General features: G+C 42.0%; 1 protein-coding gene across 1 annotated transcript; it reads left to right on the plus strand.

Annotated features, from left to right (window-relative positions):
- Positions 1-5,680: 5,680 nt before the first annotated feature.
- On the plus strand, positions 5,681-8,017 carry LOC311135740 (E3 SUMO-protein ligase ZBED1-like). Its single transcript, XM_084169776.1, has 2 exons — positions 5,681-7,096; positions 7,251-8,017. Exons 1-2 carry the CDS (start codon positions 5,916-5,918, stop codon positions 7,915-7,917), a joined length of 1,848 nt encoding a protein of 615 aa, XP_084025902.1. The 5' UTR covers positions 5,681-5,915; the 3' UTR covers positions 7,918-8,017.
- The last annotated feature ends 8,321 nt before the right edge of the window (positions 8,018-16,338 follow it).

Below are 16,338 nucleotides of genomic sequence, written 5' to 3' on the forward strand. Positions count from 1 at the left end.
AATAACAGAGGAGGTTTTCATTTTTTGGGGTGTGTGATATTTGTGCGTTTAACTTTCTCACTCATCATTATTCACTCATCATTCAGGATTATCTGTAATCATGGTAGCATCCACATTAATGTAGAAGTGTTTAGAAACATATTCTATTCTCATTTACAATAAAAGTGACTCCAGAATGACACAACATATTATTTACCATTCATTTCTTTGGGCACAAAATAATCTGAAACACAACCAAAACAAACCGCAAATGCAACCAACACATTTGTAGAGTCACAAGCTTGATATAGTCATTGTGTGGTATGAATATGGGAATAATACTTAACTTTTTCCAACTCTAATACACATAAGTGAATTTGGTCCCATAAAATGGGGGAGCCTGTACAAAAAGTGCTGTAATTTCTAAAAGGTTCACCCGATATGGATGGAAAATACCCTGAAATGAAAGCTGACCGTCTGAACTTTAACCTCATAGTCATTGTATCATTTCAAATCCAAAGTGCTGGAATACAAAGCCAAAACAAAAAACAAAAATGTCACTGGCCCAATACTTTTGGAGCTCACTGTAAGTGTGATCTCACATGGCATTTTGGCAACTTTGAAAAAAGCAATTTTGTATCTGAGTTGTTCCTGTTGTCATAGCGATAGAGGACTCATCATGGATATAACCCGTTTTAGAATGGATCTTGCCATTGAGGGCTTCCACCATTTTAAAGTAGTCAACTGGGTGGGGATTTCTATGAATTGGGAGCAATCAGCCAATAAAGAAAAATAAAATTGACTATTTTAAAATGGAGAAAGCCTTAATGGCGCTGCCCATGCTGTAACAGACGCTATAATGGCACAGATACAAAGATGAGTCCTCTATCTCTATGGCCTGTTGTTCACACACTTATCTATCTCTAGCTCCAGAACCAGCCATAGAGCCAGCTGGCTAATCTTTTCAATACAGTGTAGCTAAAAAAAAAAAAAAAACAACAACAGATAACATTAGATAGCTAGATAAGGTTAGCATGACCCACTGGGAATGTGATGAAAGAAATAAAAGCTGAAATAAATCATTCTCTCTACTATTATTCTGACATTTCTCATTCTTAAAATAAAGTGGTGATCCTAACTGACCTAAAACAGGGAATGTTGACTAGGATTAAATGTCAGGAATTGTGAAAAACTGAGTTTAAATGTATTTGGCTAAGATGTATGTATACTTCCGACTTCAACTGTATATGTATGTGTGTGTGTGTGTGTGTATATATACACTGCTCAAAAAAATTAAGGGAACACTTAAACAACACAATGTAACTCCAAGTCAATCACACTTCTGTGAAATCAAACTGTCCACTTAGGAAGCAACACTGATTGACAGTACATTTCACATGCTGTTGTGCAAGTGGAATAGACAACAGGTGGAAATTATAGGCAATTAGCAAGACACCCCCAATAAAGAAGTGGTTCTGCAGGTGGTGACCACAGACCACTTCTCAGTTCCTATGCTTCCTGGCTGATGTTTTGGTCACTTTTGAATGCTGGCGGTGCTTTCACTCTAGTGGTAGCATGAGACGGAGTCTACAACCCACACAAGTGGCTCAGGTAGTGCAGCTCATCCAGGATGGCACATCAATGCGAGCTGTGGCAAGAAGGTTTGCTGTGTCTGTCAGCGTAGTGTCCAGAGCATGGAGGCGCTACCAGGAGACAGGCCAGTATATCAGGAGACGTGGAGGAGGCCGTAGGAGGGCAACAACCCAGCAGCAGGACCGCTACCTCTGCCTTTGTGCAAGGAGGAGCAGGAGGAGCACTGCCAGAACCCTGCAAAATGACCTCCAGCAGGCCACAAATGTGCATGTGTCTGCTCAAACGGTCAGAAACAGACTCCATGAGGGTGGTATGAGGGCCCGACGTCCACAGGTGGGGGTTGTGCTTACAGCCCAACACTGTGCAGGACGTTTGGCATTTGCCAGAGAACACCAAGATTGTCAAATTCGCCACTGGCGCCCTGTGCTCTTCACAGATGAAAGCAGGTTCACACTGAGCACATGTGACAGACGTGACAGAGTCTGGAGACGCCGTGGAGAACGTTCTGCTGCCTGCAACATCCTCCAGCATGACCGGTTTGGCGGTGGGTCAGTCATGGTGTGGGGTGGCATTTCTTTGGGGGGCCGCACAGCCCTCCATGTGCTCGCCAGAGGTAGCCTGACTGCCATTAGGTACCGAGATGAGATCCTCAGACCCCTTGTGAGACCATATGCTGGTGCGGTTGGCCCTGGGTTCCTCCTAATGTACGACAATGCTAGACCTCATGTGGCTGGAGTGTGTCAGCAGTTCCTGCAAGAGGAAGGCATTGATTCTATGGACTGGCCCGCCCGTTCCCCAGACCTGAATCCAATTGAGCACATATGGGACATCATGTCTCGCTCCATCCACCAACGCCACGTTGCACCACAGACTGTCCAGGAGTTGGTGGATGCTTTAGTCCAGGTCTGGAAGGAGATCCCTCAGGAGACCATCCGCCACCTCATCAGGAGCATGCCCAGGCATTGTAAGGAGGTCATACAGGCATGTGGAGGCCACACACACTACTGAGCCTCATTTTGACTTGTTTTAAGGACATTACATCAAAGTTGGATCAGCCTGTAGTGTGGTTTTCCACTTTAATTTTGAGGGTGACTCCAAATCCAGACCTCCATGGGTTGATCAATTTGATTTCCATTGATAATTGTTGTGTGATTTTGTTGTCAGCACATTCAACTATGTAAAGAAAAAAGTATTTAATAAGATTATTTCATTCATTCAGATCTAGTATGTGTTGTTTAAGTGTTCCCTTTATTTTTTTGAGCAGTGTATATATATATATATATATATATATATATATATATATATATATATATATATATATATATATATATATACACACAGTGAGGGAAAAAAGTATTTGATCCCCTGCTGATTTTGTAAGTTTGCCCACTGACAAAGAAATGATCAGTCTATAATTTTAATGGTAGGTTTATTTGAACAGTGAGAGATGGTTTTTGCGACTGCACTTGTTCCGTATTTACTGACCTTCATGTCTTAAAGTAATGGACTGTCGTTTGTATTTGCTTATTTGAGCTGTTCTTGCCATAATATGGACTTGGTCTTTTACCAAATAGGACTATCTTCTATGATCATTTTAACATTAGTTGATGGGAGACTTTGCAATTGAGCTGAATGCAAATAACTAGCAAACAAATATCTCTTGATAAATATCCCCCCCCCCCCTCCCATGTAGACTTGATTGTGTGTTTTGGATCATTGTCTTGCTGCATGACCCAGCTGCGCTTCAGCTTCAGCTCACAGATGGATGGTCTGACATTCTCCTGTAGAATTCTCTGATACAGAGCAGAGTTCATGGTTCCTTCTATTAAGGCAAGTCGTCCAGGTCCTGAGGCAGCAAATCATCCCCAAACCATCACACCACCACCACCATGCTTGACCTTTGGTATGATGTTCTTACTGTGGAATGCAGTGTTTGGTTTTCGCCAAGCATTACTGGAACCATGTCGTCCAAAAAGTTATACTTTTGAATCATCTGTCCATAGAACGTTATTCCAAGAGTCTTGATGATCATCCAGGTGCTTTTTGGCAAACTTGAGTCAACTTTTTGGACGACATGGTTCCAGTAATGCCTGGTGAAAACCAAACACTGCATTCCAGGCTTCGCACTGGCTCCAGTCCATAGAAGACTCAAAAGCTTCCTGAGAGATATGACACGCCAGGGACACATTGTGAGAGTGCAACCATAAATCTTCATTATGGGGTGGGACTGTTGTGTTTTTATATATTATTATTATTATTATTATTATTATTATTATTATTATTATTGTGTGATATCAGTTATACCTGACACACCATTCAGCTTGCCTCCTTCTACATGTCATATTACTACTCACTGGGCACACACTGGTTGAATCAACGTTATTTCAACGTAATTTCGTTGAATCAGCATGGAATAGTAGATGTTCAATTGACTGTGCCCAGTTGGTAGGCTCTTCTAAGAATGAATGTATCTTTCAGGTCTATATCTTCATGGATGTCATACCTGGATGTGTGCACCACTGCACCTCAGCAGTTAGACTCAGCTAAATGTGTGGAAGACACAAGGCTATCCCACTGGCCATAATCAGTTTAGCCATTTTCTGTGGCTTGTAAGCATTTGGTTGAAAATAAAAAAATACTATTTGCTAATGCCAAAAGTACTATATTTGCATGAGAGACCTTGTTCCAAGTAATATTACTGTCAACAATTTCATATTTTTCACAAAGGGTAATCCAGTCATCACACGAAAGTATGTCCCTCAAGAGATATTTGTTTGCTAGTTATTTGCATTCAGCTCAATTGCAAAGTCTCCCATCAACTAATGTTAAAATGATCGTAGATTAGCAACAAATGCCACTGGTTAATAATAACTAGCAGCACCCCGCCCTTATGGGAGATAAATCATTGAAAATAAATCATTTTATTTAATGCAATGTGATCAACTTTTTGGTCTCTGGAGATGCTGCTACTATTCTCAACTCCATAGTTGATTTTATATAAAACACGGTTCCATATTTCTGTAGGATCAAGGCACTTGTAGACTGGGTGCCAGTCTGTTTATGCTGGGAGAGTAGGATGAAAATAAAACTCACCCTCTTCAGTGTAGGCTGACAAACCTACTGTATTGTAATGAAACAGGCAGGGAGCCGGTCTCGAACCCTCAACCTTTTGGCCCGAAGACCAGCGCGCCATCGACTGTGCCCCAAAAGCACGCTCCCGTGGCAGAGTCGATATCTGCGTTTATAAACCTAGGGTCGTTACACAACTCCCTCCTTTCAAAGTACGCGTCCTCGCGCTAGCCTACAACTCAACGTCTTACAGGAACGCGCTCACCTGCCAAGCACACGCACGTTCGTATATGCAAGGTCCGATCAATTCTGACACCAATGTAATGAAACAGGCAGGGAGCAGGTCTCGAACCGTCAACCAGCGCGCCATCGACTGTGCCCCGAAAGCATGCTCCCGTGGCAGTCGATATCCGTGCTTATAAACCGAAGGTCATTACAGTTTGTTGGCCTATATGTTTGTTATTGTGATTATTAGATTCATTATAAACCTTGATTTATTTAAACGCAGCATTATTTGGAAGGACTTGAGGGTTAGTTGAGCAGTTGGGAGAAACAGGGCAGTGTGTAGTAGTTCATATGGCGAGGACACCTTTTACCTCCAACAACTGTTTTGTAGAAGCATAAAGGTTTGTACCAAAAGCATTATGATGCATGTACATGACACCACAATGGAAGCAGATATTATAGATGTGGGTAAAGGGGTTGATGGAACCCCACTTGAGTGAGTGAGTGCTAGCCAGCTACCAACCGGAACATTAAATTAGCCAAGACCAACAACACAAACAAATTGACTATACATCTTTCAACACACATAGCTACGTGTTGCCTCCTTGGCCACCGGGTCCCCACATTTCCCACTATCCCACGCGAAATAGCCTAAAGACACAGGGCTCTTCTCGCAGGCTCTATTTCCCTATGTGGGAGCATTGCGAACTATAGGTCGGAATTGTTGACCTGGTTACTAGTGATGGGTCATGCGCACAAGCATCGGCTCTGAGAGCCGGCTCTTTGTAGTGAATCAGAAGAGCCGGCTCGCATCGAGTGAGAGCCGGCTCCCAGTTTTTTGCCCATTCGCTGCTTAGGTTTCACTTTCACAGAGGTCTGTTATGATTGGCCAGCATGGCGACCAGCATGCGGCATTCACGTGAGAATTAAGGATGTGTAAACAGAGAGGGGGCGGGGCAGACACACCACTTGACTCCACTGCAAGTGAAGAGAGAGACAGAGCGGACTGAGGAGCGTGTGTGCGTCTTGCATTGTCGTGTCGTTTAACTATGAGTGACACTAGAAAGCGAAGCAGCATCTGGCTGCAGTTTAAAGATATTGGGAACAAGAAAGCAGAGTGCCTTCACTGCAAAACGAAGGTCACTATAAGAGCAGGTTCCACCACAAACCTGCATAGACATACAAGAACTGTCCATCCTACAGTGCAGTTAGAGGAGAGAGGGCAAGCCAGCTCACCATCTACTGATCCTGGTGTGTCTCATACCAGAACAACAGCTGCTGTAACGTCTACTGCCATCCCCATGCGTGCAAGTATAACCTCTCCTACTGCAACTCAAAGCAAAATAAGTCAGTTTTTACCTAAACTGATGACCCCAGCCAAACAGCACAGTATTGATGATGAGTTGGCTAAAATGGTAGCTTCTGATTTTCAACCCTTTTCCATTGTGGAGGACAAAGGAATGAAAAACTTTGTCAAAGCCCTAAATCCCACATACACTCTACCCAGTAGAAAAACACTTTCCCAAACAATGATCCCAAAACTATATGACACAGAACGTGCATTATGGCAAGAAAGGGTGACAAAAGCTCCATCAGTTTGCCTGACAACTGACTGCTGGACCTCCAGAACAACCTGCTCTTTCATGTCTGTCACTTGCCACTTTATTGAAGATTACAAGATGACATCTTGCCTTCTGGACTGCTTCGAGTTCACCGACAGACACACTGCAGAAAACTTGGCAGTGGAGCTACTAAGAGTGGCAAAAGAGTGGCAAGTAGAGGACAAAGTGGTGTGCTGTGTGAGTGATAATGCTGCAAACATCACCAAAGCCATAAAAGTTTTGAAGTGGACCCATCACCCATGTCTGGCGCATACACTAAACCTGGTGGTTAGAGATGCTCTGAAGGTGATCAAAACAACCGTGGATAAGGTGAAGGCTGTTGTGGAGTTTTTCCACAAAAGCACAGTAGCAGCACAGAAGCTAAAGTCCACACAGCGCCAAATGGGGATTCCTGAACTGAGGCCCAAACAAGAGTGTGCCACCAGGTGGAACTCAACATTTGATATGTTGAAACGAATGCTTGAAATAAAAGATGCCATCATCTCCACCCTGGCCCTCATCAACGCATCTATTGAGCCATTAAGCCAAGAGGAATGGGAGCTGGTGAAAGAGGTCTGCGCCGTCCTGCAACCATTCCAGGAGGTGACTGTGGAGATAAGTGCAGACAGGTACCTAGAACCATTGAAGCATTGTTTTCTCTACTACTATTCAGTCACTATTATACATTGCAAACACAACACATACAGTATAATGCATCACGTATAATATGCCACATACTTTTAAAAAACTAAATTCTAAAAGTTGCTGTTTTCTCTCCTTCAGCTATGTCACAGCCTCGAAAATGCTCCTGCTTTGCAAAGGTCTGCAGCTGGTGACAGCCGAGAACCAATGGACAGTAACTGTGCAGAAAGTGAAGGAATTAGTTGCAGCTCTTTGTTCAGCCATGGACCGCAAATTTCTGCGGATGGAGTACAACACTGTCCTTTCAGAAACTACCTTATTGGATCCAAGGTTTAAAAAACTTGCCTTCAGTGATCGTAGAGCTGTTGATGAAGCTCTTCAGAGGATTAGTGCAGCAGCAGCAGCAAAATGCACCCCCAGCAGCCAGCCAGCTCCACCATTACAGGGCCAAGTGGAGGAGGAGCAGCAAACCTCTGCTGTTTGGAGGCTTTTTGATGACAGAGCTACAGGAGATGCTTCAAGGAGAAATCCGACAGCTGATGCTATAATGGAGGTGAGGAGCTACCTTGAGGAGCCCCTCATCCAGAGAGCAGAAGACCCACTGAGCTGGTGGCAGGCCAAGGCCTCAGTCTTTCCACTCCTGGTGAAGGTGATGGAGGGGAGACTATGTATTGTTGCCACATCAGTTCCTTCTGAGAGAATCTTCTCCAAAACAGGGCAGATACTCACGGAGAGGCGAAATCGTATCAGGCCTATCAGCCCATCCAAGCTGAGGCATCTGATCTTCCTGAATGCCAACCTGCCCTGAGGACTAATGCTGTTTGCTGGAGTTTGGTTCTGGTTTTGATTCTGTTCTGTGGATTTGTTTGAAGTTTATTGTTAATTTGTGCAATAAAAAAGTTTAATTGAAATAAACAAATGTAAGAGTGGTTTTGTCACAGAATAAATGCACAGAATTAGGCATTATAAGGTCTCTCATAAAAACACTGAAAGCAAAAGGGTTTTCAACACATAAACCATGATTTTTTTTCAAAGTTAAGGTAAAATATAGGCTACAAAAGATCCTAAATAAAGAGCCGTTCGGGAGTCGAAAGAGCCGGCTCTTCTTTGGGAGCCGAGTCAAAAGAGCCGGCTCTCAGAAAAGAGCCGAACTTCCCATCATTACTGGTTACATGTACATTGAACAACAGGGCAGCTTTTCGGCATGTTTAGTTATTTCTGTATAACTAAAAATCGACGAGGAAGCTGGCTTTTTTACAATGGGGGTCATTGGGAAAGTGTTTATTTCCCCCAATTTCTGAGCGTGGTTGAGGGGAATTCCGTTTTATGACCTAAATATCGACTGGAGTATACCCAAGCCATTCACCATTATGATCCACTCAACGTGATTTTATGACATATATAAAATGTGATGCCTTATAAAGAGTTAGGGTAAATGTGAGCAATGCATTAAAAGTTATCAATACTTTATTATAGCAAATACAAAGTATTTCAAGGATGTGTTTTAAATATAAATTAACAGTGCTACTTCAGACCTAATTTTTTTTTCCTTCTTTTTTTAAATGTTAGGGGGTAGATCAGCTTTAATACTGCAGATAGATTGTAGCTTCCATCAATGTAATTGTCTGCATAATTTCCAATCCCCCCCATATATTTTAAAAATATATATATACAGTGAGGGAAAAAAGTATTTGATCCCCTGCTGATTTTGTACGTTTGCCCACTGACAAAGAAATGATCAGTCTATAATTTTAATGGTAGGTTTATTTGAACAGTGAGAGACAGAATAACAACAAAAAAATCCAGAAAAATGCATGTCAAAAATTGTATAACTTGATTTGCATTTTAATGAGGGAAATAAGTATTTGACCCCTCTGCAAAACATGACTTAGTACTTGGTGGCAAAACCATTGTTGGCAATCACAGAGGTCAAACGTTTCTTGTAGTTGGCCACCAGGTTTGCACACATCTCAGGAGGGATTTTGTCCCACTCCTCTTTGCAGATCTTCTCCAAGTCATTAAGGTTTCAAGCACACCCGTTGCTATAGGGGGCCGGGCCCGCCCCCAAAAATGCTTGTGCCCCCCCCCCCCCCCCCCCCCCCCCCCACACTTGAGGGAATGTATTATGAAATATACGTACTGTAGGCTAATAATAATTGTGCCCTGCCCTCCCATGCATTTCATATGCCCCCCTTAAGACTGAGGTCTGGCGACAGGTCTGGTTTCAAGACTGACGTTTGGCAACTCGAATCTCCAGCTCCTTCCACAGATTTTCTATGGGATTAAGGTCTGGAGACTGGCTAGGCCACTCCAGGACCTTAATGTGCTTCTTCTTGAGCCACTCCTTTGTTGCCTTGGCCGTGTGTTTTGGGTCATTGTCATGCTGGAATACCCATTCACGACCCATTTTCAATGCCCTGGCTGAGGGAAGGAGGTTCTCACCCCAGATTTGACGGTACATGGCCCTGTCCATTGTCCCTTTGATGTGGTGAAGTTGTCCTGTCCCCTTAGCAGAAAAACACCCCTAAAGCATAATGTTTCCACCTCCATGTTTGACGGTGGGGATGGTGTTCTTGGGGTCATAGGCAGCATTCCTCCTCCAAACACGGCGAGTTGAGTTGATGCCAAAGAGCTCAATTTTGGTCTCATCTGACCACAACACTTTCACCCAGTTCTCCTCTGAATCATTCAGATGTTCATTGGCAAACTTCAGACAGGCATGTATATGTGCTTTCTGGAGCAGGGGGACCTTGCGGGCGCTGCAGGATTTCAGTGTTTCACGGCGTAGTGTGTTACCAATTGTTTTCTTGGTGACTATGGTCCCAGCTGCCTTGAGATCATTGACAAGATCCTCCGTGTAGTTCTGGGCTGATTCCTCACCGTTCTCATGATCATTGCAACTCCAGGAGGTGAGATCTTGCATGGAGCCCCAGGCCGAGGGAGATTGACAGTTATTTTGTGTTTCTTCCATTTGCGAATAATCGCACCAACTGTTGTCACCTTCTCACCAAGCTGCTTGGCGATGGTCTTGTAGCCCATTCCAGCCTTGTGTAGGTCTACAATCTTGTCCCTGACATCCTTGGAGAGCTCTTTGGTCTTGGTCATGGTGGAGAGTTTGGAATCTGATTGATTGATTGCTTCTGTGGACAGGTGTTTTTTATACAGGTACCAAACTGAGATTAGGAGCACTCCCTTTAAGAGTGTGCTCCTAATCTCAGCTCGTTACCTGTATAAAAGACACCTGGGAGCCAGAAATCTTTCTGATTGCGTTTTTCTGGATTTTGTTGTTGTTATTCTGTCTCTCACTGTTCAAGTAAACCTACCATTAGAATTATAGACTGATCATTTCTTTGTCAGTGGGCAAACGTACAAAATCAGCAGGGGATCAAATACTTTTTTCCCTCACTGTACATATCTTTTTAAAATATATGTTCCTTTATTATTTTCCCCTAACCGTACCACCACTCCCTTAATTGGAGTAAACGAATGGACAACAACACTTAGGCTTCTATTTCCAGTTTATACATACTATATCAATTTTTCAGACACAACGCATTTTACATTAGTTATCTTGTTGGTTTTAATCCCACCCTTCAGCTAACTCAACCCCTCCCAACTATCTCTTAACACCATCCATTTTTTATTTATATTTGCCATATATTTTTCAACTGTGCTGTGATGTTTCACAAAAGTTCTGAACATTTCTATTCTCATAGTTTCTACAGATTGTAAATTAAAGATAACATTTTTTGCCAAAAGTCTTATTATATTATTGATCGATTGACTATGACTTTTCAAATCACCCAGTAGTGCTATCTGCAGAGTTAGCTCCAGGTAAATGTTGCATTTCTTCAACCATTCCTGGACCTGCGACCAAAAACAAGCTACATATGGACAGTAACAAAACAAATGATCTAATGATTCGGTCTCTTCGCAGCAAAATCTGCAGAGCTGGGATGGTTGTATCCCCCATATATATATATAACATTCTATTGGTTGCAAGAATTTTGTATAATAATTTAAATTGAAAAATTATAAGTTTTGAATCCGTCGTTGTTTTGCGTATCAGTTCATAAACCATGTGCCATGGAATCGAAAATCTCTTCCCAACTATTTTGCAATCTATATGGCACAGCTGTAAAATGTGTGGTCCTTAAACGAAACTGGTATACTTTTTTATTTATCACAATGTTCTTTAACCAATTTTGGTTTTTAATGCAGGGCCAACAGACAAGTTCCTTAATGATCTTATGTAAGGTATTTACTTACCATTGTAAAATATTTCTGTCCAGATTCATTTCTAGGCTACAACCAATTCATCTTTGCTAAGTGCATGAGAGATTAACATTAACAAGTACAAGAAAATGTATAATTTAAGTGCTAATCAAATATATATCATTACAATTCAATCAAGCTTTAAATATTAAAATGAATGATGAAATCAAGCTTTGGTTTGATTAGATGCCATTGTCTTTCATCGATCATTGATTGTGAGATAAAATGCAAAAGGAAAGGCGCTGGATTCCTCCTTTGTAAAAACCGTTTGACTCATCCCAATATTGTTTATTATGTTCTCCATGGTTGAAATCCACCCTCGTGTGCGCTGAATTCCCGTGCCAAGAGGATGAGGTGGATGATGAATCCCACTCAGGTGAGCTCACACTTGTTGGACTCCCCATATGTTTCATGCAAACCTGTGATTCGGGTAAGTACGCCTCATGGTGGTGGTGAAGGTAGTCAGGAATTTCACCGAAGTGATCAGCCATGCGCAAAGTCTCAGTCAGTGCCCAAATGTAGTTGTGCGCAAAGCGCAACGTTTCAATCTTGGTCAGTTGAGCATCGTCGGGCAGAGCAGGAAGGATGCTTCTCAGAACATCCAACGCGGAGTTGAGATGGTGCATGCGATGCCTTTCCCTGTCGTTTGCCTTCGTCCTACGATTTACCCTTTGTCTGGGAAGTTTTAACCCCGTTTTTGCTTTCATTCGATTTTTGTATTTTTCCCCATGATGTATCGATATTTTTCTGTAATTGCTGTTGTTGACCACAGTGAATTCTTCTCCTGGCTTGTCCTCTGGATAATTTACGTCAGTTGTCACTGCTTCTTTAGTTACGCACTGCTCAACAGAGGCGCACAGCAATTTGGGTGACATTCTGCAAAATACAATCATGATATGGCATTGAGACGAGATCATGAAAATAATGAGATTAGGCCTACATTAAATTATTACTAAAAGAAATGGAAGTGTTCATAAACAAAATCCCTAATACCCTTTACAAACATACATGGAGGAAAAATGTACATGTGATCTGATGCACAACATCACTTACCTATGACAGATACAGCTTGGGTTGAGTGGGAAGGAATCGGTGTCTTTTGGCTCCACTTTGTTGATGCACTGCCTGGCTGTATTAATTGGTGACAGGCGTCCATTCTCTCATCTCAGGGTTCTTCTGTAGGCTATATAAGTGCTGCGGACAATGGAGAGTTGATGCGCAATTCTGCCATTTTATGTTCCCTTCATCTTATCTGTCTATTTAGAGTGCGCCTGGATCAACAGCAGCTGCCAAGTGCCTAATTTGCCAAGTAGCCGAGGTTGCCAAGTTTGCCAAGTAGCCTAATTTGTATTGCTTGGAGATTTATAAAGCATTCCCCTAACGATACATCTAAAATGAGTTCAAGCAGCTATATAGCAACGTTTTCGGGTGGTTCTTAATCTAAAACCAGTAAATACTGTTAGATACTACTGCACTGTTGGAGCTAGGAACATAAGCATTTCGCTACACCCGCAATAATATCTGCTAAATATGTGTATGTAACCAATAAAATGTGATTTGATTTGATTTGAAATTATGTATGTACCAATAAAGTGATATATATTTAATTCCTCCACTTGGATACAACCTGATAATAGGTTTTTTTCCTCCCAATACGAACACGACCAAAGCAAAGGAAGAGTATTCCGTCTGCTATGCCATCGTTATTTTCGAGTTTCAGCACCTTTTGGTGTTTTTATCTGTGAGTGTAGATCAGAATTGCTATTCAAAATATCACCACCACCCCTTATAATTTCATTCAGTTTGGATAAATTGGACACATATGGGTAGCCTACATAGGCCTATATATGGTGATTTATTCATAATGATTTGCTTCATAGTTAATATACAGTACCACCGTTCTCTAATATTCACTGTAATTTCGTATATAATTCCCCCAAAATCTCAAACATAATTAAAACTTCATATTTGAACATTGGATGTGCTTGGAGACACTGTAGGGGCGGTGCGCCAAACTAATTGCCACATTAGTTGAACCGTGACAAACAACAACTTTCCTCTAGCAGTTAGGATTTATTTTTCGAATAATGTGGCGCTTACAAAAACTACTAAAATGCAAATTCACAATAATCCATATGATAAGGTATGTATGCCTACAAAGAATATTTACTTTTTGAAGGAGATTGCGCTTGAACAGGTGTTGCGCTGCGTGACATTACGCAGGGGTCACGTCACAAACAATTATTGAAGGAGTGAAACGTTTGGTCTGTGGTGACAAGACAAAGGGTCTATCTCTTTGTTTAGTCCATAAAAGCTCTGTGTATGCTCTGACGTGGTAGTGATTCTGTGCGCTTTGACATCTCCAAAATAACCAGTGTCATCTGAAAGTCAAGAGCGCATTCTATTTTTATAAAATAAAAATACATTATAAAATTAAAACATACTTAAATTGTATCTTCATTATCAAGATATATGTTCCCCATTTTATGAATGATATAGAGAAAGCGTGTGGTAGCCCTGTAAGACAAACATTATAGGCTATCGTTTTAGATTGCCCACAAGTGAACACAAAAGCAACCCTTAACTTTCTATCTAAATATGTATTTTGGGAGCCCTCTGATAACCATATGCTTTCAATAAAAAGGACAAATATGCCAAGTAGATAGTAGATGTTGCCTTGCTGTTATACAAGGCACGAAAAGTCCAAAGTAAATTAAATATTACCGCTTTACAAATAGTAATTGATGCCAAATCCATATTCGGATACCATGGACAGGTGTGAATTTGAAGCTGTCAGTCTTCCCCCTTGATTTTTATCAGTGTTGTGTAGTGTCTTGCTTGTTATGCAAAGTATAGGCAAACATAGACAGCCCAGTTGCTGTGGAAATGGGAGATATCGGGAAAGAGTTGGTACGAAAGTGATTTAACAATGTTTAACAATAAACTGAGCTAGCTTGAGAGCAGGTGATACCTGCCCCAGTCTCGTGATTAACACTTCTTCTACTACTTCACTTTACATCTGTTGTAATTATTTATTAAACGAAATCTATTTATTATTATTTTAGCAAACAGAAGTACCAGGTGGGGCTTTATTTTCGTCTTAAGCTTTTGTTTGAAGGACGTTTGGAGAGGGCAATCAAAGTCTAAAAACTCGCTGACCAGATTGTTGCCATCCATTTGGTACAAACTCGCGGGAAACCCATTGAATTTGTCCCCTCTTGTTCAGACACGAAAAAAGGGCTGCATATAAAGAAAAAAGGGAAACATCTCTAAGAAAGAAAAACAACTTAAAAAACATTTAATTACAACCCGGAGGCCATATGTACACCATTTTGTGTATATTCTAACAATGTCTCTCCTTCAGAAAGTAGTATGTGCGCCTTTGGAGACGCGTGCGCTTTTGGAGAGGTGTGCGCATCTTGACCAGAATGACCCTGAGCACACTTACAGTGAGGGAAGAAAAAAAAGTATTTGATCCCCTGCTGATATTGTACGTTTGCCCACTGACAAAGAAATGATCAGTCTATAATTTTAATGTTAGGTTTATTTGAACAGTGAGAGACAGAATAACAACAACAAAATCCAGAAAAACGCATGTCAAAAATGTTAGAAATTGATTTGCATTTTAAGTATTTGACCCCCTCTCAATTAGAAAGATTTCTGGCTCCCAGGAGTCTTTTATACAGGTAACGAGCTGAGATTAGGAGCACACTCTTAAAGGGAGTGCTCCTAATCTCAGCTTGTTATATGTATTAAAGACACTTGTCCACAGAGGCAATAAATCAATCAGATTCCAAACTATCCACCATGGCCAAGACCAAAGAGCTCTCCAAGGATGTCAGGGACAAGATTGTAGACCTACACAAGGCTGGAATGCGCTACAAGACCATCGCCAAGCAGCTTGGTGAGAAGGTGACAACAGTTGGTGCGATCATTCGCAAATGGAAGAAACACAAAATAACTGTCAATCTCCCTCGGCCTGGGGCTCCATGCAAGATCTCACCTCGTGGAGTTGCAATGATCATGAGAACGGTGAGGAAGTAAGAGGTAGGCCCAGAAATACACGGGAGGATCTTGTCAATGATCTCAAGGCAGCTGGGACCATAGTCACCAAGAAAACAATTGGTAACACATTAGGCCGTGAAGGACTGAAATCCTGCAGCGCCCGCAAGGTCCCCCTGCTCAATAAAGCAGATATACAGGGCCGTCTGAAGTTTGCCAATGAACGTCTGAATGATTCAGAGGAGAACTGGGTGAAAGTGTTGTGGTCAGATGAGACCAAAATCGAGCTCTTTGGCATCAACTCAACTCGCCGTGTTTGGAGGAGGAGGAATGCTGCCTATGACCCCAAGAACACCATCCCCACCGTCAAACATGGAGGTGGAAACATTATGCTTTGGGGGTGTTTTTCTGCTAAGGGGACAGGACAACTTCACCGCATCAAAGGGACGATGGACGGGGCCATGTACCGTCAAATCTTGGGTGAGAACCTCCTTCCCTCAGCCAGGGCATTGAAAATGGGTTGTGGATGGGTATTCCAGCATGACAACGACCCAAAACAAACGGCCAAGGCAACAAAGGAGTGGCTCAAGAAGAAGCACATTAAGGTCCTGGAGTGGCCTAGCCAGTCTCCAGACCTTATTCCCATAGAAAATCTGTGGAGGGAGTTGAAGGTTCGAGTTGCCAAACGTCAGTCTCGAAACCTTAATGACTTGGAGAAAATCTGCAAAGAGGAGTGGAACAAAATCCCTCCTGAGATGTGTGCAAACCTGGTGGCCAACTACAAGAAACGTCTGACCTCTGTGATTGCCAACAAGGGTTTTTCCACCAAGTACTAAATAATGTTTTGCAGAGGGGTCAAATACTTATATCCCTCATTAAAATGCAAATCAATTTATAACATTTTTGACATACGTTTTTCTGGATTTTTTTGTTGTTATTCTGTCTCTCACTG

The sequence above is a fragment of the Coregonus lavaretus genome (assembly GCF_964263955.1).
Source record: "Coregonus lavaretus genome assembly, chromosome: 1".
Classification (NCBI taxonomy): Eukaryota; Metazoa; Chordata; class Actinopteri; order Salmoniformes; family Salmonidae; genus Coregonus; species Coregonus lavaretus.